The 27337-nt window shown below is 38.0% G+C and overlaps 1 protein-coding gene across 40 annotated transcripts in view; it reads left to right on the top strand.

Annotated features, from left to right (window-relative positions):
* Clasp2 (cytoplasmic linker associated protein 2) overlaps positions 1 to 27337 on the top strand; it is a 173905-nt gene that overhangs the window by 93363 nt on the left and 53205 nt on the right. For 6 of the 40 annotated variants that reach the window (XM_085688945.2, XM_085688949.2, XM_085688972.2 and 3 more), the window contains 14 exons: positions 249 to 416; positions 1033 to 1088; positions 1837 to 2010; positions 6493 to 6516; positions 8021 to 8038; positions 10184 to 10285; positions 10436 to 10462; positions 13619 to 13645; positions 16906 to 17076; positions 18867 to 18974; positions 22903 to 22965; positions 23837 to 23943; positions 25707 to 25730; positions 26958 to 27202. In XM_085688945.2, the coding sequence (XP_085545071.1) occupies positions 249 to 416; positions 1033 to 1088; positions 1837 to 2010; positions 6493 to 6516; positions 8021 to 8038; positions 10184 to 10285; positions 10436 to 10462; positions 13619 to 13645; positions 16906 to 17076; positions 18867 to 18974; positions 22903 to 22965; positions 23837 to 23943; positions 25707 to 25730; positions 26958 to 27202 (1314 nt within the window). The remainder of the gene's footprint in view (positions 1 to 248; positions 417 to 1032; positions 1089 to 1836; positions 2011 to 6492; positions 6517 to 8020; positions 8039 to 10183; positions 10286 to 10435; positions 10463 to 13618; positions 13646 to 16905; positions 17077 to 18866; positions 18975 to 22902; positions 22966 to 23836; positions 23944 to 25706; positions 25731 to 26957; positions 27203 to 27337) is intronic. The other 34 variants (XM_085688950.2, XM_085688958.2, XM_085688975.2 and 31 more) reach the window with 14 other exon arrangements.

Raw genomic sequence — 27337 nt, 5'->3', positions numbered from 1 at the left:
AGTGATACTGTCTTCATAGATGCATCTGAAGTCTTAGATTGGGGGTTCACTTAGGGCTACATGAACTGTTAGTGACTGGTTAGGCTGTGAACTGAAACCTACTTTTTCAAAAACCTGCAATTTTTCCACAGGAATTCACTCAGTTTACCCAATTTTCAACTGACACAGTGAATCCATTAAAGAGGTGTGAGTTTGTATTCCTCTGGTCATGACAAGCTGTTACTAATGTACTTTTCTTTTCTTTACAGAACATACATGGGTCTCAGGAACCACTTTCCTGGTGAAGCTGAAACGTTGTATAATTCCCTTGAGCCATCATATCAGAAAAGTCTTCAAACTTACTTAAAGAGTTCTGGCAGTGTAGCGTCTCTTCCACAGTCAGACAGGTCCTCATCTAGCTCACAAGAAAGTCTCAAGTAAGGTCATACACTTGATAGTTATGTGTGTTCCTCACTCCAACTCCTTCAGTTGAAGAGCTTGCATCTGCTAAGACCTTGAAAAGATGACTTGGTTTTACTTAATTTCTTTGATCTACTGTTAGTGATAGACTGTATACTAGTTTATCTATTTTTTGAGTTTCATTTTAAGAATTTAATGATCCACATTTTGTTTCTATATGTTCATGTTTGGGAGCATTAGACTTCTGTGCATTTCTTTATACCGTAAAATCATTGATACGGTGAGTGGTGCATTTCCAGGACACGACATTGGAGAAGTCACATGAGACAGAATCTAGTGTGCTCTGCTGCCTGGATGCAAGTAATAACCACACTGTCTCTTTCTTCTAAGTAAAATACTTTGGGACACAAGTGACTGGTAGCGCTAACATTGAGTTGTCTATATACCAAAAACCAGAGTGAAGAAAGTAACTTGATCTCTATTTTTTCATTGCCAATTACTTTGCCTTATTGCTAGTTCTTGAAAACAAGTGTTTTTAAAGAAAAAATTCTCAACCTTCTTGATAGTTGCTATTTCATTCTCAAAGCGATCTATTAAGTCTTCCTACTAAAGCATTTTTTTTTAACCTTCCAGTCGTCCCTTTTCTTCTAAGTGGTCTACAGCGAATCCATCAACTGTGGCTGGAAGAGGTAATTGCTTATTTTGTCACTAAGCAGTAGCCTTTAAACTCCTTTGATATGATCTGCAATGAGAAAATATTTTCATAACCCAGGGTCACACATGCATGCACACACTGTGACTCTGTGTGCATGTGTATCAGCCGAAGCTTTGGGAAGCAGTGCTTACCTAGACTTTTGTGAACAGTTTCCTTTTCTGTTTTATGTGTTTAAAATGCTGAATAGGATCCACTTGGTTGATTTCACAACTATTAACACTTGCTGGCTCATAGTATGCTAAAACTTCTTTTAAAAACTGAAACTAAATTTCAGAAGTTTAATGACTTGGCTCAGACTTCCTGAGAGGAACAAACCTCGATTAATTTTTCAATATTCCCATTTCTGCAGTAACTTTTGCATTTTCTAGTAGTCAAGAATAATAATGCTGTCATATGTTATAGGGTTTCGTTCTCCCAAATCAATCCTAGATATCACCTTTTCAAATACCAAAACAGACTTGTCAGTTTTATAGCCAAAATTCACCATTTTCCTGTGGGAGAAAATGGAAGCAAAGAACTATTCAAAATTACTAACGAAAATTATTGTAGCGTAACAAACTGAGGCACTCTGACTTGACAGTGACATTACAGTGCTGTCCATTTGGCCACTGCTGCCTTGTGGATCGTGTGTTGCCATAGATGATTAGCTCATGATAGTTTCCAGTTCTTGTGTTACCGTTTGTTTGCAACAATATAAACACAGGCTTACTTGTTTTCTATAGTGTCAGTGGGAGGCAGTAAAACCAGCTCCCTTCCAGGAAGCCTGCAGCGTTCTCGAAGTGACATCGATGTGAATGCTGCAGCTGGTGCCAAAGCGCATCATGCCGCTGGACAGGCTGTGCGAAGTGGGCGGTTAGGGGCCGGTGCCCTGAATCCAGGTTCCTATGCATCGCTTGGTAAGACAGCCTATTGCATTCTTTCCCGGTCTCAGTGAAGACAAAATGTTATGGCATACCGATTTTTATATCCTTCTTACCTGCTAGGGATGACCCATGTACCTATCAGCCACCTTGTTTCTGCTTTTCCACATTGTCTTCCTCATCTTGATTAAACCTTGTTCTTGATTCCTATGGGATTGCCTATAGGATTTTCCTAACCGCACTAATGGCACACCTACCCAATGGTTATCTATTCCTTTACCTTCAGGGATAAGGGAGAACTTCTGTGTCTAATCAAACTTAGATATGCGTTCCAAATGTTTGTTGGGACTGGTTGTTTGAAGACTTAAGTCACAAAACAATCCCACACTAGTTCAGAATTATGGATAATAAAAGGGTTATTTATTTAGGGGGAAAACTTACAGATCACTGTCCTAGACAACAGTCCTCTGTGCAAACAGGAATAGAGGAGCCTGAAGCAAGAGAGAGCAGACTCGCATTTTCTGCTGTTTATACAGTATAAGAGACCATGCCCAAGTGGGCTGGTATCTTAAAGGCTATTGGCTGAAGGAGCAGAATGTGCTCCCATAGCAATTGTTGGTTTTGTTTTGTTTTTTAATTCTTGTATGTTTTCCCATCCATCAACTTTAAAGTTTTAAGGCTGGTTATCCCTGTTGTGTCAGTGTTGCATACTTCTGTTTTCCTTCTGCGGTTGTAGTGATGGACTGGCATATAGTGAAGAGCACAGATTTGGGGCATGAATTTGTATGTGCTAGAATGGCAGACACTGTTTTAGAATGGTAAAGTAAGAATAGATTAGTCAGTGCATGGTGTTGAGACAGGTATTTCCAATTTTTATAAGTATAAATTATAACCTGTTATATACACTGTTATAACTCATTCTAGATGACCAGAATATGGAACAAAACTGTAAGACAACTATTGAAAACCAAACAGATAATCATTCATCTAATCTCACATCACAGAAAAAAAAATGTCTAAATATAAAAGCAACTATGGTTGAAAAGTCTTAAGTCTAATATGAAAATATAAAGTCAAATAGCTGTGAGACAATTTTTGTCACATTCCACAAGAAAAGCTACGATGATAATGTTTTCCAAATTGAATGCAAATGTGCTTACATAGATCATAAAAATAAAATACATAACCACTGCTCCCTGCAAACACCAAAACAAATGTTGGTCTTTAACCATGGTCAAACAAATGCAATTTAAAAGACCTATAAATATAAAGGGAAGTTTAGATAAATGCCCACTGTCGTTGAAAATGTGATGAACAGGGCCTTATCAAAAACAGTGCTGAAGTGAATTAATATGATACACTATTTTCTAAATGACAGTTTAGTGTGTGAAGCCTTTTTAAATGTTATGAGTTTAGATCCAGGGCCGTCAAATTGACTCAGTAAGTAAAGGCAGCTGCCGCCAAGCCTGATGGACTGAGTTTAATCATCAGGACTTACATGACAGAAGGATGAAACTTAGTACTGTAAATTATCCTCTGACCTCCATATGTGTTCCGTATAAATACACACAGAATAGTAATAATAATAACAATAAAGTTAAAAGGTTTTGCAGTAATCTAGTATTTAAATAATTATACCAAGTAATAAAAAAACCTTCTACCCCAGATTTTGGGCTGTTGTTTTATGCCCTTATAATCTGATTTTTTTTTTTTTTGGAATTAAGACATTCCTTTACTCTACCTGTGCATTGTTCACTAAATAGAATCTTGTGCTGTTTAGCAATATCATTATGGTGTAGTGTTCTTTTTTTAAGATTTTTGTTATGTATACCATGTTATGTCTGCAGATCTCATTATAGATGGTTGTGAGCCACCACATGGTTGCTGGGAATTGAACTCAGGACCTCTGGAAGAACAATCAGTGCTCTTAACCACCTAGCCATCTCTCCAGCCCTTGGTGTAGTGTTCTAATGATATGCATGGTCTCCACGCTACAGATGTTCCTGACTGCAGACATCTGGATAGAGATGGTGTTTAGAAAGACTGTGGCACGCCTAAGATCCATGGAATGTACTGGAAACTCTGGGCTCAGCTTTGTTTTAGTTTTGTTATGTAGAGTGGGGAGTAGATTCCCTTGAGATGTAGAGACTATAATGACCTCTGCCTCAATAAAGCTTTGAGGGGTTGGCTCAGAGGGTTCTGTCAACCTAATGAAATAAAAACTGGTTACAAAGGGGGGGGGAAGAAAAGGTAGAAGGAGGAGGAGGAGAAATAAAACAAACTGAAAGCTAGGTATGTTGGTGCATGTCTTTAGTCTGAGCTGGAGAGACAGATAGATAGATCCCTGAGTCCCAGGCGAGCCAGGGCTGCATAGGGAGACACTATTTCAATGAAATAAGAAAGTGAAAACATGGTTAGGATGTTTCTCTCAATAGTAAAGCACGTGCTACACAAGTTTGAGGATCTGATTGCAAATCTGAGCACCTACCTAAAAGGTGATAGCAACACACACCTTACCTCTGTGCCCATGCATCCTCATACGCTTGTGATTGGTGGGCTCTACTTTCTTCTCCATTGAGTCTTAATCATGGATGAGCATACAGAATTTAGAATGAGTATATCATTCTTTTTCAGCAAACACTTCTTGCATTTAGTTCTTAACAGGGCTTCTGATAGGTCTGAGGATCTGGTAATTCTGTGCTCAGATTTTCAGTCTGTTCATATGTTGATGAGAAATAAGAGGCTAAAGGTTTTGTTGACTTTGATGAATTTTTGACTTGAAGTTACTGGTGTGACCAGATGTTTAGGAAAGAGTTGGTATAAAATGGGTATAAAAAGAAAGAGTAACTTTAAATTTCATACAGTCTTTAGTGTGCTTGCCACTGGTTAATTTGCTTTTATTTTCTCTAAAGCATTAAATTCTTTGGCAGAAAGGTGGCTTGAGTGTTTTGAAATTCACCTCTTAACTTCTGTAGAAGAAGCTTAGTGTCATACAAGATGGTCAGGGTGTGTGTGTGTTGTGTGTATTTATATTGGAGGTAGAGCTCATGATAAAATGCCTACCTAACATGCATGCATATTTTTATACATATCCTCAATAAGTGGGCTTATGGAATCAGCTGAATGGAAAAGAAAACAAATAGTTTTGGTATGGTCATTTGGAGAAAACTAAAATTGGGTTGGTTGTGGAAGAAGTTCGCAATGGAATGTATAAACTATTCCCATGCTTGATGGACAGGAAAAGGGACAAAAGAACTTTGAAGCTCCTCACAGTTCTGGCACTTTTCTCCTCCTCCTTTTAAAAAGATTTTTTTGGAGTTATATTTGTCTGTTCACAGATGTGATTAGTCAGTTTAGGAAAAAAGAGGTGCAAGATAATGAGAGAGAGCTTCCTGGTGCAGCTTCTGTGAAAGCTGTTAGGAGAGGGATGTGGGGAGCAGGCCTGGGAGGCAGCCTTGCTGTGTAGGGCAGCAGTTTCTCAGAGCCAGTGGAAAAGGAAAAGGAGGGAGTGGTAGTTTCAGACATGGTGTCTGCAGCAGCAGGTGGGTATTAAGGAGAGTATCATTGGAAGATTGTAATTTTCTCCCTGGGAATTCTTGGTCCGAGAAGAGACGTAAGATTTTCAACAGTCACTGAGTGGGGTACAAGAAGATGGACATTTTTAGACTTGGCATACTGCCATACATTTGGGGCTCATGACAGGTTTATTAGTGTTTAAGGTCACACAGCAGAACCAACAGGGAGAAAACCTGGTCCAGTCGTCTGGGTGTTCAGTGTATGCTTTAGTTCTTACTCTAGTTCTGGGCTTAGGTAGACTCCTTCCTCTGGCATAAATGCAGCAACATGTCAACACGTACATCTGCCAGAGACACTCATTTAAGACTTCTAGTCCGGGGTGGGGTAGGGAGAGGGGGCTGCAAGCCACAATTACCAGAATTCCAGACACCCAGAAGAAAGTAGATGCTTGCCACAAATCATACTGTTTGAAAGTGATTCAGGCAGACTGCTGTGCCTCTGCTGTCACTTAAACTTATTTTTGTAGGGGAGCATTCAGAGCTGAGTTAGCGGAAGCCAGCATCACTCACACACAGGACTTGCTGAAGAGTAACAACATCCAAGCATGGTGGCATATATCCATGGCTGCAGGAAGGCTGAGGCAAAAGGGTTGTGATACCCTGGCCTCAAAATAATAGTATTGTCGTTGATCCTACTGTGTTAACTCTTTGTTGTGCCAGCTATTAAAGGCCAGGTCTCAGTAGTACTGTTTGACCATGTGGCTGTGTGATTTTTTTTTTCACTATCAACTCATGGAATAGACAAAGAATTCTTAGGTTGATCCCCGTGTGTGATTATAGGAGCTGAAAGTTCAGGGAAAAGATGGGATTTGTGAGCAGCCAGATGGTATCCTGAACCTGTCCAGTGAATTGTTATCTTTAAAAGGAAAGGGGAGGGGATGATGGCATCTTCTTTCTAATACACTAAGTTTTCCTCTGTTCTTTGCTTGCTCTTTCATCAAAGAGGATACTTCTGACAAGATGGATGGTAAGAGTTACTTTTATAATTCTTTTCCACATTTCTATTAGGTTCTTGTTTATTCTTTTATAATCTTCAGAAAATGTACTATTTATTAATCTAGAATATTAATGTGAAAATGGCTACATGACTCACTGGTTGAGTTTTTAGTTATTTATGTCCATTTTGGATCTCCTTGTACTTTTTTTGCAGTTTAAGTCAGGTACCTAAAATATTTCACATGAACCCTGAAAAATAGGACTCATTTTTAATTTCTTACTTTCTTTTACAATACTGGATTCAGAGGGTGGAAAGGGCTCTGATAAGTCTTTTGCTTTAATACATGAGACATTTAATTAAAGCTGAAGTTTAAGCTTTGCTTTTTAAATTCCAGTATTCGAATTATGGCAGTTTGTCTGTAGTTACTTAATTTAGTAACAGATCTGTGCAGTGTTCTTTGTGACACCAGAGAGAAAATCATCATGGTTTTCTCTTCACTCTGTCAAGACCTCTAGTATTAGCTGGAAATTTGGGCTTTCTTAAAGAATTTGTAGAAAGATACTGAAACAAGACACCTTTTCTCTTAATTATTACACAAACTCTACAAATTGACCTCAATTTTTTTCTGTTATAATGAAATGGAAGCTTTATTTAAGCTCATGTTGTGAACATGTTATTTTTAGTATCTCTTTTTAAAGCATTTCATAATTAAAACGTTTTGAATGAAATAACAGCCTTCAGGAGGGGATTTCTTTCTCCCTCTCTCTTTCTCTCTCTCTCTTTCTTGACTCTTAGATATCCTCTATCTTGATATTGCTGGAGCATTTAGGAAATTTATCACTTTTTAATCAAAGTATTTTTCTTTTATCAACCACCTTTTTGAGGCTTCACTGCTGTTCTCTCCCTCATTTTAAAGTGTGCCATGTGCGCCCCTGCCCTGTAGCACTAGTGTGCTCTCATGGGTGTGCTTGCTCATTTCAGCAGATCTCACACACATTGTAAGTAATTCTGCTCAGTTATTAGCTAAGGACAACTGTTGGGTCTTTGAATTTGCGTGTGCTTTGGTGAAAAAAATAGGCAAGTGGAACCTAGGTCATGGATTTGATTTCTATACTAACCATTTGTTTGTTTGTTTGTGTTTTTCCTAGTTGCTTTATGGGCTATCTTTTGAAAATGAGCACAAAATATTTCTGCTTTAGAAAAGTCTATATAAACCTTTATTTCCAAGGAAAAGTAACTAAAGAGTTAAATTGTTCTTAAGTAATTCATTAATTTTTCAGATTTATTCCATCCTTTTAAAATTTAAGAATGAAATACAGAAGTGTTAACTAAAGAAATTTGCTACTTTTAGTTGTCTGGTTTTAACTTTTTTTGGTGTGAGCTATTCTTTTCTCATTTGAATGTTTTCAAGGCTAAAGCCTATCTGACTAAAAGTTATGCTCTGATTTCACATTTCAGATGAATCTTGGGGGAGGGGATTATAAGGTAGCATTTTCAGAATTTGTTGAAATATTGTTTTATTTCTCTTATTTAGGAACAGCATCTGAAGATGGTAAGAAGTAAATATTTTGTTAGTAACACAAATACCTCTGCCACATTATTTTCATTGGTAGGACTTAACTACCTGTTGAAACTACAACAGGCTAATTGAACTGCAGACCTTGGTCATTTGCAGCTGTGCTAGCTTCTGCATCCCACATTTGGTTGTGTTCATGTGTGTAAATTTTTTTCTAATTCTTCATCATGCAGTTTTGCTTTATATCTTAGATCATCTCATACTAGAAAACATAATTGCTTAACATGTTTAATAAACTCTTGTATATAATTTCATTTTTCCCAGTAATGACAATAGAAATGCTTTCCTTTTATTTTTGCTTTTAAGAAAGTTAATGCCAAGTCATTTCTGCTTTGTAGGTATGCTGCTTTATCGTTGGACATCAAATACTTTTATTCCATCTATTTTTAATTGTCTCTTGTTAATTTTGAATCAGTGACTAGGGAATTTTCAAATTGGGTTTGAGAATAGAACTACTTGCTGTATATTCTTTCCTGAGTCAGTTCACCTGAAAAAAATATTCATTCCTTCTGAATTTGTAGAAGTGAAAAGAACTCAATTTTTATATTTATCTTTCCTGAAGGCTTTCTCATTAAAACCTTTGACTTGTAACATGATGTTTTTTCTCTAACTTTGACATGAATGGCAGCTTACTTCAGCACTTTTTAATTTATACCATTAGTATGTGGCTAGATTGTGGATGAATTCTTTATTCAGAAGTAATCACTAGGCCTCACTGCACTCCTTTTCAGTTCTGAGGACATTCTGTCTAGCCCAGAGCGAGCTCCTAAAGTCTGAAGGTCTGAGTGTGGACTCCTGGGCCTTGTAGTTGACAGCACTGTGCCCATGATGCTCTGATTTTACCTCTGCTTCACTCTGGCCTCCTTCACCTTTTCTGACCTCACCCAGTCCTTCATTTTTAAGTCCTGTTCCTCAGTATGTTCTTTCCTTATGAGTACGGTCATATTGGACTAGTCAGAATTTTAGAATTCCCTTCAAATTGTGCCTCTTAATTTTTTTAAACTGTGTGCAACATTATTGTGTATCTGTTTGATACTGTCTCTGGAGAGCACTGGCGTGCCTAGCAGTAGAGATTGTACTGCTACTGGTTAGTGCTAGTGGCAGCTTACACAGACAATTTGATGAACATATTTTCTTTAGTTCAAGAACTCTAGAAATAGCCAGGTGGAGTGACGCATGTCTGTAATCATGCCGATCTCAGCAAGTTTCAGACCAGCCTGATCTACATAGTGAGTTCCAGCAGGATCAAACTCCCTGTCCCTCTTCCCTCCCCCCAAAACTCTAGCAATATAGTGAGGATATTTGTAGTCTGGTTTTACCGAGGGAATGAGTGTAGGTAAATGTGAAAGGAATGCATCTGGGAAGTACTCTGCTATAGATACTCCACTTCCTGAATCCCTCCTAGTAAAATGGTTGGTCAGGAGAAAGGAGTGAGCACAGCCATGTGTATAGGTGCCTGTCTGATCTAAAAAGATTACTTGGCTGTGGCGTCTCTTCCACAACCTCTTTAGAAGTACACTGCCAGTTAAAACGATTGCTTGGGGCCATTTAAATCTATGGAGTATATTTGAGAACAATCTTCATTTCGTAGGAACTGGAAATTTTGGGGGATTTTGTTTTGTTTTTTTTTGTCTTTTGAATGTCTCACTATGTAGACCAGTCTTGCCTCGAACTTCAAAAGAGATCCAGCTGCCTCTGCTTCCTAAGTGCTGAGATTAAAGGTACATACAACCATGTTCAACATAATTAGTTATAACCACTATATTATTAATAAAAAACAAAGAGTGAAAGTCTTCTATAGTTTAGTTTAGTTTTTATATGGAATATGTATAAAGCAATATATTCCTGGGCTTGGTGCAATACAGGCTGTAGTCCCAGATATTTGGAAGCTAAGGCAGGAGACTCTCCAAAGCAAGAAATTCCAGATAAGCCCAGGTGAAGTGCCATCTCAGAAAGCAGACCCTAGACTGTGTTTTTTACATTTGTAAGAGATGTGTAACATGTAAATAATGGCTACCTTATTTCAGAAGTTAGAAAAATTTTGAAAATAGTGGTGATTCCTTTTCTTATTACTAAATACTATTATGGGAAGTATTTTAATTGTTGATATTTATTCCTCAGGTCGGGTGAGAGCTAAGCTTTCTACACCACTTGCTGCTGTGGGGAATGCCAAGACCGATTCTAGAGGAAGAAGCCGGACAAAAATGGTGTCTCAGTCTCAGCGTATGTACTGCTCATCAGCCCCTCTGTCTGTCAGTCTGCTGGGATGAACGTGTTTCTTTATATTGCTTGTTAGGAGATGAACAGTGGGTAAATTCAAAGCTGGTTTTAAAAGCGACAAGCCACATACTGAGTTCTTGTTCTGTACTTTAGGTTCATCATCACCTGACAAAAATGAAGGTATTTTTTTTCAATGTTTCGGGTCAGTTGTTGTGCATGTTTGGGAATTTTTTTGAGTGGGTGTTGTCTTGTGTTTGTGTTATTAGGGCCACATCATTGACCTCCACCACTTAGAAAGAAAACATTCATCTTCTATACAGATGTTTGCATGGAGATATTTTAAACACGAATCCTTAAAGTCAGGGTTCACATTCTACTCAGAAACTTGTGTGGAAAATTGTGCCTTTAGAGGCAAAGTGATCTTTAAGTATTAGGTAAAATCTGTTTCTGTCCAGCAGACGCTATGCAAAGACAGATAAGTAGTATCTTCATATTCTCCCCAAAATTTGTTCGATTGTCTTAAATTTGGTTAGTGTTTTGGGCAGTCTATACTGACGTTTATAGAGAGAGAGAGAAGATAGGCTGAAGTAACCCTGTCTGGTTAATTTCATGTGACTTTTGAGGTTTATGTTCTTACTGTTTCATTACTCACTGAGTTCCTTAAAAGAACAATTAAAAAGCACAATTTTAGGACTAGGTTAAAATGAATAATCTGTTTCTGTATGTTCAAGCAAGGACTCCAAATATAGTGCCATGTTTAACAGAAAATCATTTTTTCCATCCACTCCCTCTTAACCAAGAATTTGTCCTCAGCACTCTCTCGAAGATCAGGGAGTTTTTCTAAGAAGTAATGAGTAATGTTCTTCTGTATAACCTAACTAATTGTCTTTGAAAAGAATGGGTTATCGATGACTATCAGGATATAGATGTCCTATTTGTTTTATAACCTGCTTGCTCTTGGGATCAGAGGAAAGAATAAGGCTCAGAGAGACACTAGGGCACCTTGAGAACATGTGTTACAACACCACCTCTTTCTAGCTTGAGAATGTCCAGCAGACTCATATCAGAAGCTTTCTTCATGAGTCCTAAAATAAGCAGAGAGATCCAGTATAATTTGTTTTCAAGTGAAGACTACTCAAAAACAGCCAGAGTGACCCACGTCCTGTAAGGCAATGGCTTTTCTCTGACAAATCAAAAGTAGATGATAATACTACATTCTCCCATGAGTCTGTGAGCTTTTGGAGTGATTCTTAGAGTACATTAATTAGCAGTGTAGCTTCCCTTCTCCTTGTGTGCTGCCCAGACCAACATCAGTACAGCCTGGGAACTTGTTAGAAATACAGGGTCTCATGTACCGCTACAGACCTACTAAATCTGATCACTGAATGGTCTGTGCTTTAGTAACGTTTGAAAACTGGAGCTATATTGCCCAAGATGGAGTTCTGGCTCTTCTAGGTTAAAGTTACTGTATTCCTCTGTACCTACCAGTTTAGCACAATTAATAAAAACCCCGAGACAGAAATTGGGGTTCAACCTGAAGGACAGAAAAGCAAAACAGCCAGCCACTGGCTCTTACCTCTGCCTCAGTCCGAAATGGTGATCCTGCATCCAGGAATCTCCCTAGTAGCGTGCATCACTACTGCCTGTTTCTATAGCAAACTAGCATGGCTACTGGTGTTAAAGGTGTGTGTCACCACTGCCAGGTCTGTAGTGCTGATTTACTCTCTGAACTTCAGGCAAGTTTTATTTATTAAAATACAAATGAAATATCATTACATACCCGTAAAAAGTAGAGGGTAATGGGACTGTCATGAGCATCAAATGATAAAGCTTATTTAATGCAATTAAAACAGTGTCTATCTAAGAGTAAATGCTATGACTGTTACCTGATAAAATTGTCCTTGTTGGACTAGAAAGACAGTTCAGCAAGTTAAGAACACTGACTGTTCTTTCAGAGGACTTAGGTTCAATTCCTAGCACCACATGGCAGCTGACAACTGTCTGTAACTCCAGATCCAGGGGATCCATACATTCACACTAGAGTATATATAGGCAAAACACCAGTACATATTAGATAGGATAGATAGATAGATAGATAGATAGATAGATAGATAGATAGATAGATAGATAGACAGACAGACCAAAAATAAAAATACAGACTGTCCTTGTTATTATTCATAATAAAATAAAAACTGAAATTCATGTCGCTGTTACACATTTCTATAACTTGATATTCTTACTACCCTCATGAAACAGAAATAAGCACAGAAATTAGAATGTTTAAAACATAAAGATAATCAATCACAAGTTGTCCATGACCGGGATTTAAGGATAAAACTCAATTGTGAGATAATTTTCTGACTTCTTGGCCTTTGTTGCGACCCTCCTTTTCAATCATTACAACTTAAAATCCCCAATGAAAAACAGAATTAATTTACATTTGACTTGTGAAACCTCATAGGATTTTAAGATCCTAAGACATTTCCACTATAAAATCATTCAGATTTTAGATCATATTAGAAAGATTTTATTTGTTTGCTTGCTTATTTATTTGAATGAGTATGTGTCCATTTCAGATTCTTTGTTAAAAAGGTATGTGATATGTGTGCGAGTCTCTTCACAATACATTTACATAGGAGTATTTTTGTAACCTCATCTTCACTCTGTTGTAGTGATCCATGAGGGGTTGCATGGTTCTGTATTAACCATCCAGGGAAAAATAGAGAATCTCTTGGATCAAAGCAGGTGTGTCCAGGTTCACAGAATAAGTGAAAGCAGACCTAATGGAGAAACTTCTAGATTGACTTTAAGAAAGAACTGTGTCCTCGCTTTGTTGGTAGTGACTGGTTGTGTACAGACGATGTACAGCCTGTCAGCAGCTTTCTCCCTTCCCCCACCTCTTGCTTTTCTGTGAATCTTAAGAAAAATTAAATTTGTAGCTTTTTCATCTTCTTTTTTCTTCAGCTGTAAGATATGATATTTGTTCCTATATCTAATTTTCAATTAAATGTTTAAATAAGAAAATTGTAAACATTTAACGACTTAGATTTAGGACTCCCATAATGGACAAGCTGAAGAATGTACATTACGTTTGCGTTTTGTGTCATCTGCTTTGTACATGCTTGTCAGCTGGAACCCGTTCAGTGTGCTGCTTATGTGACAGACATTTGTGCTATGCAATTTTTTTAAAAGTTTGCTCTTTTTTGTGTTAGGTTTGTTTTTTTCCTGAGAAGTGACTAAAGCTTTGTTATTTTCATCTGCCATCCATTTTAAAACTGCTCCTCCCCTCTTCGTGGATTATAACCCTACCCTAATTCTGCCTTTACACTTGTTCAGGATCACAATCTGCTAATACCATTGGTGGTAAGAATCTATAGACTTTATGTGTGCACCTGTTGTTTGGTCACCTATTTTCATTAACAAGAATAAGTTCTATTCAGCAGAAATTCCTATTAGATAATATTCTACCATTCTGTGATTGTACTGAAGCAAAAACTGCTAATCATAAGTTCTATTTGACCTGCCTTCCTAATATCATGAAAGCCCTAATATTAAATTATCCAAGTTGACTCTACAGATATAAATATTTTTAAAAAAAGTGTAGGGGGAACCTATAGTAACATTTTGAAATTCAGCAACACAAAAAAATAGTTATCCAACTTCAAGTTTTCTGTCTCGGCCATTTCTGTTCCATAGTATTTTCTGGGGTGAACATGCCTTTTTCTTCGATTCTTTGGTGACTCTACTAGAGAAAGAGCCTCAGTATTTTATTTTAAGTATAAATGATTTCTAGTTTTCAGTGCTGGGAATATCCCAGTCTTTTGGGGAAAGAGAGGGTAGTACTTACATGGAATGTAATGCCAATGTCATCCCTTAAGGAGAAGGCATGAGTGTGTTTAAATATCTAGAGAGTGAACTTGCATACTTTTAATCAATTCAGTAAATGCAAAATAGAAAGAGCGGTCACTATGCTTCTAAACTGCACTCTTCCTGTCTGCTGAATAGACCCAAATTTCAAGGAGTTCTCTAGTCTTCCTTACAAGTACCTTCACCCACACAAACTTATTACTGGTTTTAACAGAATTCATACTGTATGTGCTCAGTTCGTTATAGTTTCTATATCATTGCAAGTTTTCTCATAACTTCCATTGGCCTATTTTGCATTGTGAGTTTGTGGCATGTTGGGTGTTTGGGTGTTTTGTGTGTATGTTTAATTTAGATATTGCATGGAGAAAACAGATGCCTCCACTATCCTTCAAAGGAGAAAGAAACCAGATTTGAAGATTCTTCACCTGCAACATCCTGAAACTTTTTGAACAATGATCATTTAAAAGTAGACGAGTAATCTCCCCTTCTACTCAATAAGTACATTGTTGACATCACAGGAAGCGCGGCTGCTTCATTTGATAATATTGCTATCCCCAATGGAATATATATGCGTGTGCTGATAACATTTAAGAACTAACTGAGAGTATGAATTGGGCTAATCAAACCACACCAAGAAAACACAACAATGATGATCACAGCAGACCACATCTAGCTTGTTCATGTTTGTTAGCCTGCAGAGACTAGCACAATCAGAAGCTTTTAAAACTTTTATTTTTGAAAGTTCCCAAAAACTCGTTAAAGTTACTTTAATACAGCTGGCAATAATTTAAAACAGCATCCTCTATAAGGAAGATGAGATAGCCCTCTGAAATACCTGCCTTGTACACGGTGCCATTTTTGACAGCCAGTGCTCGTTTCCATTGGCATTTGAGTCTTGAATCTGCTGGTTGGAAATGAGGCCCAGTTGAGAAAGATTGTGCAGGGTGAGCAGTGACTGTTATAGTGTAGTAAACATGGATAACAAAGAGAAAACGTTTCCCTGAAGGTTTATTTAAATGCAAGTTTAACTTCTCTGTAATTTTGCCGTTCAGTTAGATTGTTGTAACTTTGAGCTATCTGATCCATTTTTTTATTCACATTTTTTACACACAAAGTCAACAAAATCATCCTTTAAAAGGTATCCTGTGTGTTTCTAGTTTAAAAATGGGTTTCTTCCTGAGTATGGTTGTACATGTCTACAATCCTATCACTTGTGAGTTAGAAGCAGGGAGATCGCTTCATATTCTAGAGCAACTTAAGCTAGTCAAGAATGCATTTCTAACTAACATTGCATTTCTTAACATTGCTTAGTCCATACCCAGATCTCTGGGACTTTTTCTGGCCCTCCCTCTATATCTCCCTGACTATGTCTCTGACTTCTTTGACATTTCTCTCGGAGTTCTGGTCTACCCTTAGTACTTACATGTCTTAGAATATGGCCAACCAAGAGCTCTCTGCCTTCAAATAGCAAAAACAAACTTCTCTTTCTCAGCTGGCCCAATTTTGTCAACATTTTATTTAAACTTAGTGCTTTTATTTGTTCTTTGACAATTTCATACATTATATATTACGTATTTTGGTCATACAGTCTCCCCTGCCTTTCTTCCTAGTCCTTCTTTATCTTCCTCCTCCACCTTCATGTCCTTTTAAAAAAACATAACCAGCTGAGTCCTGTTAGTGCTACCAGTATATACAAGGATGTATGTGTGTGTGAGGGGGTGACCTACTAGGGGCCACACCAAGGGGAAAGAAAATTAACTCTTCCTTCCCCAGTAACTGAAACTACCAACTCTTCAGATGTGGGTGGGGCTTCGTGAGCCCTTCCTCCATCCATGCTCGGCTATTCACTGGGTGGATCAAGTGTAGGTGACCCACGCTGCTGTGAGTTATTGATTATAGTTGTTACGTCCTGTCCCCAAACTACATTTCACAGCACTAATTCCCCCACCCCTTACATTCTTTCCATAATGCCTTCTGCAGTATTTTCCAAGCCCTGTATGTGGGGGATCTTAAGAGAGAAGTCCCATTTAGAGCTGAGCACTCAACAGTTACTTACTCTAAGCTCTTTGGACACTTAGGAGACTCCGTATTTATCACTGCCCACTGCAAAAACAAAAACAAAAAAAAACCTTCTCTGACCAAATAGCACCAACTGACCTTGCCCAGAGATACTTCATGAGGCAGATTCTTTTAAGAAAAAACAAATTGTCATTGTTATGTACACAACACAAATAATAGTAGTAATAGAATTAAGAGTTTACATCCTTTTAAAGTAATTTAAGTAGTGGTTTTCCATAAGACATCTTTTTTTTTTTCTTTCGACACAGGGTTTCTCGCTAGCCTGTCCTGGAACTAGCTCTTGTAGACAAGGCTGGCCTTGAACTCACAGAGATCTGCCTTCCTCTGCCTCCTGAGTGCTGGGATTAAAGGTGTGCACCATCAGCTGCCCGGCCTCCACAAAACATCTTAACTCTTATCAAACACAGTGTCAAATATTGGATTGCTCTGAGGATCTTTTTACTGTTTGTCTTTAAAGTCCCAGTAGTATTGCCATTATCACACATATGCTTGAGTAGTTTATTCTCCAGTGCTCGTAGACGCAGCCCATTTTTCCCCAGCAGTTTACTGTTTGTGTATAAATCTTCCTCAATCCATTTCTTTGGTCTTAGAACCTGATATAACACCACAATTTTCTTGTATCTTTGCTAGTTCCCTTGGCATCAACATTTGCATATTTTTATGTGTTTCCTGTGTAGCTGGAAGCCGATCCGGGTCTCCAGGAAGAGTTCTAACCACAACAGCCCTCTCTACTGTGAGCTCTGGTGCTCAACGGGTCCTGGTCAATTCGGCTTCAGCTCAGAAGAGAAGCAAGATCCCAAGGAGCCAGGGCTGCAGCAGAGAGGCCAGCCCATCTAGGCTTTCAGTAGGTAAGACTTTCTGTGTGAGTGCCACCTTTGACTTTCTTGAAAGTTCCAGGAGAATTAAAGTCTAGGTTGCTGAAATGTCGGGTACAAATTGGATCTTGAAATGTGCTCACACTTGCACACACACAAGCATACTTGGAGGCCAGAGGGCAACTTACAGGAGTCATTCTCTGTTTCCACCTGTTCCAGGGATCAAACTTAAGTGATGAGTCTTGGCAGGAATTACCTGAGGCATCTTGCTAGTCTAACTTTTATGATATTCGGTGTTAATACATTTTCATTCACAAGCAAGTTTTGCTTAATAAGATGACTTTAACGTCGAGACATGCTCAATGGGTAAGAGCACTTGCTGCTCTTTCATAGGATCTGAATTTGGTTCCCACCATCCATAAAATTGTGAACTGTCGGTCATAGTGACTGATCCTGGGGCAGAGCCAGAAGTATAGTGAATTTCAAGTTGGCCTGGGCTTGAAAGACTCAATCTCTTACAAATTATTTTAAACGACAAAAATGAAAAGTTATAAAACATTTATTTTGTTAGGAGTAAAGTTTGTCACCAGGACACAGTCTGCCATGACCCACCTCTTTCTAAGAGTATACTGAGTGCTGAGTGTTGAAGAGTGTGGGAAGGGACACTCCTGCTGCACTGTGTGCTCAGAGCCCTCCAGTCGCTCAGGTCAGGCCACATCTGGATGCTGTGATCTGCAGTGAGGCCTCCCTAAATGTTCTCCCTACAATTTATGACTTTTTGTCTTTTTTTCAAACTTTTATAAGAGAGCCATATTTTCTTCTTCTGTCCTTAGTGACATTGTCTTCTCATTAAGGACTTGTGGTGGGTAGAGCTTTGTGCCTTGAGTTGCTTCTGCTCTGTGTGAGCGGTGGCCTGGTCCTCTGTCACAGCTGTCACTGCTCTGTGTGAGCGGTGGCTGTCACTCTTTTCTGGACTAGGTCAACTCATCCTTGCGTCATCTCATTTTTTCTTCATTTACTCTTTTGCTTTGCCTCATAAACTTTTCTCAATTAAATTCCTCAGAAATTATGTTTAAGAGTCTGGGTATTTGTCACTACTTAAGAATGTCTTTATTTGCTGGATGCTGGTGCACACCTTTAATCCCAGCACTCAGGAGGCAGAGGCGGGTGGATCTCTGAGAGATCTCTGAGAGTCCAGCCTGGTCTACAAGAGCTAGTTCAAGAACAGTCAGGGCTGTTACACAGAGAAACTTTGTATTGAAAAACCCGAAGGGAAAAAAAAGTCCTTTGGAATTTCATCCTCACTAACTTGCTTCATTTGCTTTCCAGACATTATTTTAGATTCTTCCTATTCTTTTTTTTTTTCCTGGTTTTTCCAAATAGTGTTTATCTGTGTAGCCTTGACTGTATTGAACTCTATCTGTAGACTTGGTTGGCCTCGAACTCAGAATTCCACCTGCCTCTGCCTCCTGAGTGCTGGGATTAAAGGGCTACATCACTACTGCCCAGTCTAGATTCTTTATCAGTACTCAGATTTTTCTGGTACCTTTTTATTTCTTGTATTTGTATTTCATGTTTTTATTCATAAGGAGTGAAAAAAAGACATATGAATTGAAAGGTCCATAGTGAGTTTGAGACTCGTCTGGACTTATGGGTCCAGATATCTGGTCTCAAAAAAGAAAAGAGTAAAAGAGTAATTCATATTTAATCCCAAAACAAATTTGTTATTAAAGAGTCCTTGAATAAAATGAAGCTAAGTTTGGAAAGCCTAAATCCTGCCTTCTGCTTCCCCTTGCTATGTTTCTACTCCTGTTTTATGTCAGCCCGAAGCAGTCGGATTCCTCGCCCGAGTGTGAGTCAAGGCTGTAGCCGGGAAGCTAGCAGAGAGAGCAGCAGGGACACAAGCCCAGTCCGTTCTTTCCAGCCCCTGGGTAAGTCTGAGCAGGTGTGAGGCACACTGCTTTCCCAGTGAGTGAGCTGTCACCGTCTGGAAACGTCCATATTCCTAGAATTTGTGCTCTTCAATTGTATCTGTGCTCTGCCATGTTGCCGAGAGAATAGGATTGAATATATTGAGTAATGCATCTGGCCTTTGTAACTTACCTTAAACGAGCACGTCAATCATTATATAAATGGATTTCTATCATAATCAAGTCAGTGTCACATATATATAGACTCAGAATATCGAATTTAATTTCTGCAGTAGGAAGGTTGAGTCAAGATCATCAGACCAACCTGACCTACATACTTCTCTCTAAGAAAATTTAAAAAAAAGAAGATTGAATTTAAAACTTGGAGAATTAAAACATTTTAAATATTAAATATTTACTTACAAGTGAAGTATGGACTAGTTTGTTTAAATAAATTTTATTACTTTTAAACAGAAAAAAATCACTTCAACTTTGATTTTTTTATGTACTCTTCTAGAAAAACAGCTACAAAATAACATGTTAACTCCTCATCATAGGAAGAAATTGACTTTTTATAGTATTTATAGTTTAATTGCCTTTAGATGTCACTGAAATGAAACTTATTTCTGTTTATAGTTTGTCTTGTACCTTTGATTATAATACATATTTGCCACCATTATAAATGTATTAATCGATTTTTAAGACTTTAATTTTTCCAGGATTACTGGAGAAGCAGAGTATTTTGCTTTAAGAATGTTTAAAATTTCTCTCTGTACCCTTTTCATGCCTAATCTCCTTTTCTGTAAAGTAAGGGTAATAGTGTAATAATAGTGTAAAAGTTAGGAATGTTTGGAAGTTTGTGTACAATAACAGAATACTTGAAAGGCGGTACTGGGCCCACTGCAGGTGTTCAGTTACCATGGCCACCACCATTCAGTCACCATGCTGTGAGTGTTCATTTTCTCCCTTGGCTTCCCCAGCAAACAGAGCGTTAACTCTGGTGTCCAGGTGCTCAGACTTTAATGGTGTGTGCATTTATATAATGCTGTTACTGTAATGAAAGGAAATGTTTTCCTGCACATTTTAAGCTTGCACAATAAGAGTGCAGGAAATACATAGCCAAATACTTCAGTTTAAAAAAAAAAATAAAGGTAAGCATGGGGCTGAAGAGATGGTCAGAGGTTAGGGTACTGGCTTTTCCTCCAGCTCCTAGAACCTACTTGGTGACTCATAACTAACTCCAGTTCCAGGGCTCCAGCACCTTTCTGGCCAGCAAGGGTACCAGGTACACACATGATGCATAGACATATATTCAGGCAAACATTCATACATGTAAAATTAAATAAAATGTCAGAAAACTAAACAAAAAGTGACAGAGAAAGGAAAGGAAAGGAAAGGAAGGGAGGGAGGAAGGGGAAAAGATGTTGAGCATGGTTAGTTGGGCACAGTGACTCACCTGTAATCCCTGCAGTAAGAGAGGCATAGGCACTGGGAGTCTGAGGCCAGCCTATAACATAGCAAGATACTCTTTGAAAAACAAGAACAACAAAATAAAAATGGTAACCATGGTTAATAATTCTGTTTTTTAAAGAAATGTATAGTACTGGGAATTGAATGTGGCCTCCACATTCTAGATAAGAGCCCTGCTACTGAACTCTGTCTTCCTCTCTTAACACAGAAAAGTGTTAAGGAAAGATGCCTTTTGGACCACCTTATATAGCTCAGGCTGACCTATAGGCTAGCTTTAATCACCTGATCCTCCTGCCTTATTTTCCTGAGTCCTGGAGTTACAGGATTATGCCACCATGCCTAGATAGGCCTTTAATATTCTAGATTAATTTTAAAGCTTCTGACAAGTTATTTAGATTTATTGTTATGAGCAGCATTTCTTGATTCTCAAGAAGCTTTCTATTTGGAATAAAGATGCTAAAATCTTTTAATCAACTTTACTAAAAGTTTTTTTTTTCAATCCCTAGGTCAGTTTTCAGGAATACTTCTTTATCAGAATTCTTTTATCTACATGAAAGTGCTACTCAGCAGCCCCTGTGGTGGCATTTGCTGAGTCCCAGTTTCAGGAGCCTGTTTGTTTCCCAGGTGTAAAAATCCAAAGTTATGCTGTCCTCACCGTTCCAGTTTTCTTTATACCCTGTAGTCTTCCTACACATGCTGACTTGTTAGAATCCTTTGTCCTCTGTGACTTTGAATAATTATACTCAACACATGGATTCTATAGCTTGTCACATAGTCCCCATGTTACAAGGCCAGTATGAAGATTTGAAAACACAAGACGTCAAAGCTGAACAAAGTCACACTTCTCTAGAACTCACCCCTTTCATTTTCATTTTTTTCAGGAACCAAGATTCAAAGGAAAGTGTTCTGTATTATAGCCATGTGCATGATACCTCTTATATATATTGTAGCCACACACGTGATAACTCTTACTTATATAAACTCTGCCCATATGTGTGATACCTTACTTACCTGTATTGTAGCCACCGGTGTGCTACTGCCTATGTATTGTCTTGGACCAAAGGGACTGTTGACTCCTGAAAAGTTTTCAAAGATTTTGAGCCACGAAGCATTTCCATATCATGGCTCAGATATTTCCTCACCATCTTACACTGTTCCCTTACATAATATTAAAATTGGGGAGTAGAGTTGTCTGCTGGCTTCTGAGTACTCTCAGTACTTACTAGCCATCTGTGTGTGCTCTATTCTATCTAATCCTTCTTTCCCTCAGTCTTTTTGTTGAATTTACTGTTTATGAAGGCTGTCCTGTAGGAAAGGCAAAAGTGATTCCTCTTACAAAAGTAGTTGACAGCTCTCACTAATATAGCTGAGGAGGATGAACTTAAAATGAAAGCTAGATATTTCATTAAACATAAAAATGATTTATGTGGTTGTTTATTTCTGGATGTAAGACAAGAATCAGCTTCATGTGCTGTCAAAATCTGAACAGAGAATCTAAAGTGAAAAGTATGGTAAGTTTAGGTTGTAAAGTGATATTTAGGGAGATTCATTAAAGATTTTTAAGGAGTTTTATTGATACTTTTTTGATACACATAAGCTTCCATTTTTCAATAGTTCATTACCAAATGCAGAACTAATAGTCTGTGCACCATAATGAATGAAATATGCATTAATGTAAGTGAAGTAAATGAGTACTGAAAACAAAAGTCTTGAAGAACTATAGGTACTGAACTATATCACTTATTGGTGTGGTTTTCACCACATTAATCAGCCTTTGTGCTCGATTCCCCGTCCGTCTTAGTCTACCTGCCTATCTAACATGCTATAGACTCAGTACTTTTAAGTGACCAGGATTTAATCTCACTGTTCTGGAGGCTTAGATGCCCAAGATGAAGGTACCATTCAGTGTCTGCTGAGGGCCCTTCTGCCTCATGGATCTTGTGGTAGTGTACTCTGTAGAAGGAACTGCTTTGCTCTATGGAGTCTCCTGTATGAGTACCTTGCTGTCATGACCAGATTGCCTCTTGGGGGCACCACCTACCTTTTAACACTTGGGGTCAGGATTTCAACATATGTATGGAAGGTCACAAAAATTCAGACCTATACAATTGGAATAATAGCTCTCACTAGGTGTTGAGAATAAAAGAGATAAGATTATTATTAGTTACCATAGTGGTTTTTTTTTTACTATAAGTGTTTGTTTTTGTTTTGTTTTCATGCTTGTACTTTTGACATTTCCCTCCATTTGAATACTTGCCTTCTTTGTCTCCTACAGGCCTGTGTCTGTCCACTTAGGTATAATTTGTATTTGATCTTGCAGTTCTAGTTAATGTTCAGTTGCCATATGTGGCAATACTCTGATCATTAAATATAAAGAGTGACACCACTGTTAACTGACTCTCCTTGCCTGACAGTAGTGCTGCCACTATTCCTTGTTTCTGTGGTGATAGATGAGGTTTGTATGGTCCTGTTATTCCAGCCTCCAGACACCATTCCAGATCCACTGGTGCCCTCTACGCCCCCGATGTGTATGGGGCCTCAGGTGAAGGATGAGTACATTTTCACTATCATCTCTGCATTCATCTCAGAGCTTGTCTTTTTCTGTTTTTATCACATAGTATTCATTTTTAAAGTTAATTTGTGTTATTTAAATTTCATTTACTAGAGAATAAATCACTTATTTCCCCCCCAAAGTAACTATTCTCCCTTAGCATTTTTCTAACTGCCGGAGGGCGTTGTTTTTTGTTTGTTTCTTCCTCTCTTTTTTTCCCCCTTTGGTATAACTGTCATTTTTTAAATATAGAATTGTTTTATGTTCTCAGTTATGTACTTCATCTTTATTATATATGTGTGTTTAAAAAAAAAAAACCAAAATGGTGGATGAAGTGTTTTAATTGTAAACAGAAGTATATAAAACAGTTGGTGGGCAGGTGAGAATTCATCTCTAGTTTGTCTATACGTGTCAGACCATTGGGCACATAGTAGTCACTTAATGGTTATTGAACAGTCTGTTTCATCTAAAGAATAAAATCGCTTATCCTGAAGGAGAGATTATAATTAGAGCTTTTCTTGTGGTGAGTTGCCTGTGTGACTTCATAGTTGTGGGTTAGTTATGGTTCACTTTATTTGGAGAGCCTTGTTTGTATTGGCAGAGCCATCGTCTCCCTGTTCTACCAAGTAAACAGTGGTTCTTTACATTTGTTTCTCACTTGTTAATAATTTTGATTGCTTTTTCCCTTTTACTTGACCAAAACCTCATTGTGCCCAGAAAAAATACAGTATTGCTTTTAAAATGCTTTGTCCCATTGGTTTTTTTTCTTTCCCCTTAGTGAGAGTTGAATCCCACCCTCACCCTTGCACTATGACATCTGTGACTGTTTAAAAGCTGCTTTCCTTCTTTCTCTGGTCAATAGGTCCGGGATATGGGATCAGCCAGTCAAGCCGGTTGTCATCCTCCGTTAGTGCCATGCGAGTCCTAAACACAGGCTCCGACGTGGAGGAAGCGGTAGCTGATGCCTTGGTACTTTTCTCCATTTTTCTGTTCTTATAAATGTTCCTATTCAAAGCTAGTTTGTGAGAGAGCCATCCACTGTATGGGAGAAGGGATGAGAAATTCTAGAATAAACCTAAGAAGACAAAGTGGAGGCAGTATAAGTAGCCAAGTAGTACATACATTAGTGATCAGTCCTTACTAATATTCTGAATTTTAGGCCAGATCAAGCAATCTTAACTGGATGTCATGAACAAAAAATCTTGATGTTTTTAATAATAATAATAATACTATCATGTTTAGAGCACTGTAGTGTACTGACTGTATGACAAATAGATCGGTATATTTGTATATATACTTACAAACATGTAATTTCAAGGTAATCTTCACCTTGAGTTTGTAGGGGTTTGCTTTGTTTTGGAGACAGGGTTTCACTATGCAGTCTTGGCTGTCTGGGAACTCTCTATGTAGACCCTGCTGACCTTGAACTCATAGAACTCCACCTGCCTTGGCCTCCTGAGTCCTGGAATTAAAGAAACATACCACCATTCCTGGAATGATTATTTATTTAAGATGCTTCTTTGGTTCTTTATGCTCCACATATTAAAAAACACTACAGAATTGGGGTAATTGTAGGAAGAATGCTTTGTACCATATGTATATACACAAATGTAAATATACTGTTGTGTACATACATAATGTAAAAATATGAATTATGAAGACTTGAAATGATAGTTGTTGTTTATTTGGTTAACTTCCATAGTCAGTCCAGTATGACTCTTTCAAGTTATGGCTTACAGTTAGGGGTGTAGCTGAATGGTAGTGGGCTGACCTCACATGCACAAAAAAAGTTCAGTTGTTAGCACTGAAAACGAGGTGACTCAAATAATGATGCCAGTAATCCTCTGTTTCAGAGTATTTCTTTGTTTTCTCCTTGAGAGTTGGGTATTTGGATTGGTACTGGCACTGAACTCAACCTTGTTTATGCTGAATTTCTGCCTGGAAATTAGTTCCGTCTGGTGCAGGAGCCTGTGCATCCCAGGCAAGCAGCACTAAGCTGGCACCCTGTGCCCTTCAGCTTTATTTTGAAATTTAGAAGTCCAATGTTTGCCTTAAAAAAATATATATTTGACTGTAGATTTTTTTGACTGTAGGTGTCAAAGACATACTTTAAAAATATTCATTGGTGGGCTGGAAAGATGGCTCAGAGGTTAAGAGCATTGCCTGCTCTTCCAAAGGTCCTGAGTTCAATTCCCAGCAACCACATGGTGGCTCACAACCATCCATAATGAGATCTGGCGCCCTCTTCTGGTCAGCAGGCATACACACAGACAGAATATTGTACACGTAATAAATAAATAAATATAAAAAAATTCATTGGTAATAGCTGTGACTTATTGCATATCATCATGTGATGATAACAATGTTAGTACTCTTACTTAATTCTACTTTTATTATTTGCATAGCACTGATGTAACTGTCAACTTTATGTAAAATTTTCAACTACCAAACCAAATTTAGAAATGGCAAAAAGGCTATAAATAGTAAGAATATTTTGAGTTTCTTTGGGAAACTGTTGATAGAAATGTTTTTGTAGGTTAGGTGTTTCTTTTTTAAAGGATACTGACAAGATTAAAGATAAAACCTGAAAATATACAGTTCTTTGGTATCTGTATGTTATAAAACTGAATGTTTCTATGCATGGACATTGTTAATGCCAAGTTCACTGTGCTGTTTAGCAAAATGTTCTTCATTATTTTCAATTTCTCTCTTTAAAAATTGACTGCTCTCAGCTCTTAGGAGACATACGGACTAAGGTATAGACATTGCTGTTTTATGACGTCTTATGATATCATAGCTTTTTTTTCTCTGCTTCATCAACTAAACAGATAATAGTCATCTATAAGAAATTACAGTGGATGTAATAAAACCCTGAGTTGTCTCTCTGTTGTTCTTCCACTGTAATTGTCTCTGGGGGATACTGACTGAACAGAGTGTCTTGGGAAGGTGCCACTTTTGTCATACATGAGATGAGTCATTTAATAGAACTGGTCCTGGAGCCCACCTGAATAAACATTGGCGTTCTAAATTGAGTTAGTGTCTCTAGGTCAGTATGAGAGAGTTAGTAATGGCAGCAGCTTTGTAAAAGCATTTGATTATTTATATTCAGATAGTGTGTTTCTAGGATTTTAGACTAGAGTATTTGTAGATGTTTGGAATTTTGAATTACTGCTATACTTTGTGTGTTTCATGGCATTAGCTCCACTTCTCCCCCAGCCAAATCCAAGCATTAGAGTCTATACATTTTTTTTCCCGTTTCTCCTGGAAAATCTCAAATGAACAGTTTGCTCTACCTCATGCCACTTTTAATGTGAAAGGCATACTGGGCAGTTACATAAATTATAAACCTTAGGGTCAAGAAATGAAGGTCGGATCCTCAACTGCTTTCTCATTCAGAATAAGCAGCAGACATAGATTACATTGAGAAAACTCTAGGGACACATAAACACCCTGCTTCCTAAAAATTTTAGTGAGCATAGCACTTTCTCATCATCTTTTTTTTTTTATTTCTCTTGACAGCGTAAAGGTTAGAACAAAGGGTGGGAAATGGCAAGAGAAATAGAAAAGAGGATATGTATAGACAGGAACGAACCTGGTGTTTTGCGTAAGGGAATCATGGTTCTACTCCTCAGAAGGTGGTATTTTCTTCTTATCAACTCCTGTTTTTATTTACATTCTGTTTGTTGTTGCTTTTTCCATTCTGAGGAGAAAGCTTATACTTTTGAGCGCCTCCCACATGACATGACTGCGCTTGCACACAGCCACCTTCTCTTGTCCTACTCTCAGAGTTAAATGTTTCATGTTCTACTAACTTCTAAAGTCCTTCCTGAACAAAAACTAGATATTGACATTTTATCTTTACAATGGTTAGCAGCATGCCCTCCACTGATGTAAGACAGAAATCAGTCCTTTTGTGGTGAATAAACACTATGAAATACCCACATGTTTTTAACTACTGCTAATGTAGTTCTTATATGTAACAGAAAAAACCTGCTCGAAGAAGATATGAATCATACGGAATGCACTCAGATGATGATGCCAACAGCGATGCTTCGAGCGCATGTTCAGAACGCTCCTATAGCTCTCGAAATGGTAGTATTCCTACCTACATGAGACAGACAGAAGACGTGGCAGAAGTTCTCAACAGATGTGCTAGTTCCAATTGGTCAGAAAGGAAAGAAGGCCTCCTGGGTCTGCAGAACTTGTTAAAAAACCAGAGAACACTAAGGTGAGAAGTGTCATGAAATACTTTTCAAGCAGGCTAGCACCTTCTGACTTGTTTTTGTGAAATGTGTCAGAAATTATGTTAAAGGTTTTCCCAAGCCATACTCTTTTAGGGCCCCCAGTGTCATAACTAAAACTG

Source organism: Myodes glareolus, chromosome 4 (assembly GCF_982192425.1).
Source record: "Myodes glareolus chromosome 4, mMyoGla1.1, whole genome shotgun sequence".
In the NCBI taxonomy this organism is placed as follows: Eukaryota; Metazoa; Chordata; class Mammalia; order Rodentia; family Cricetidae; genus Myodes; species Myodes glareolus.
This window is presented reverse-complemented; position numbering and strand designations above follow the sequence as displayed.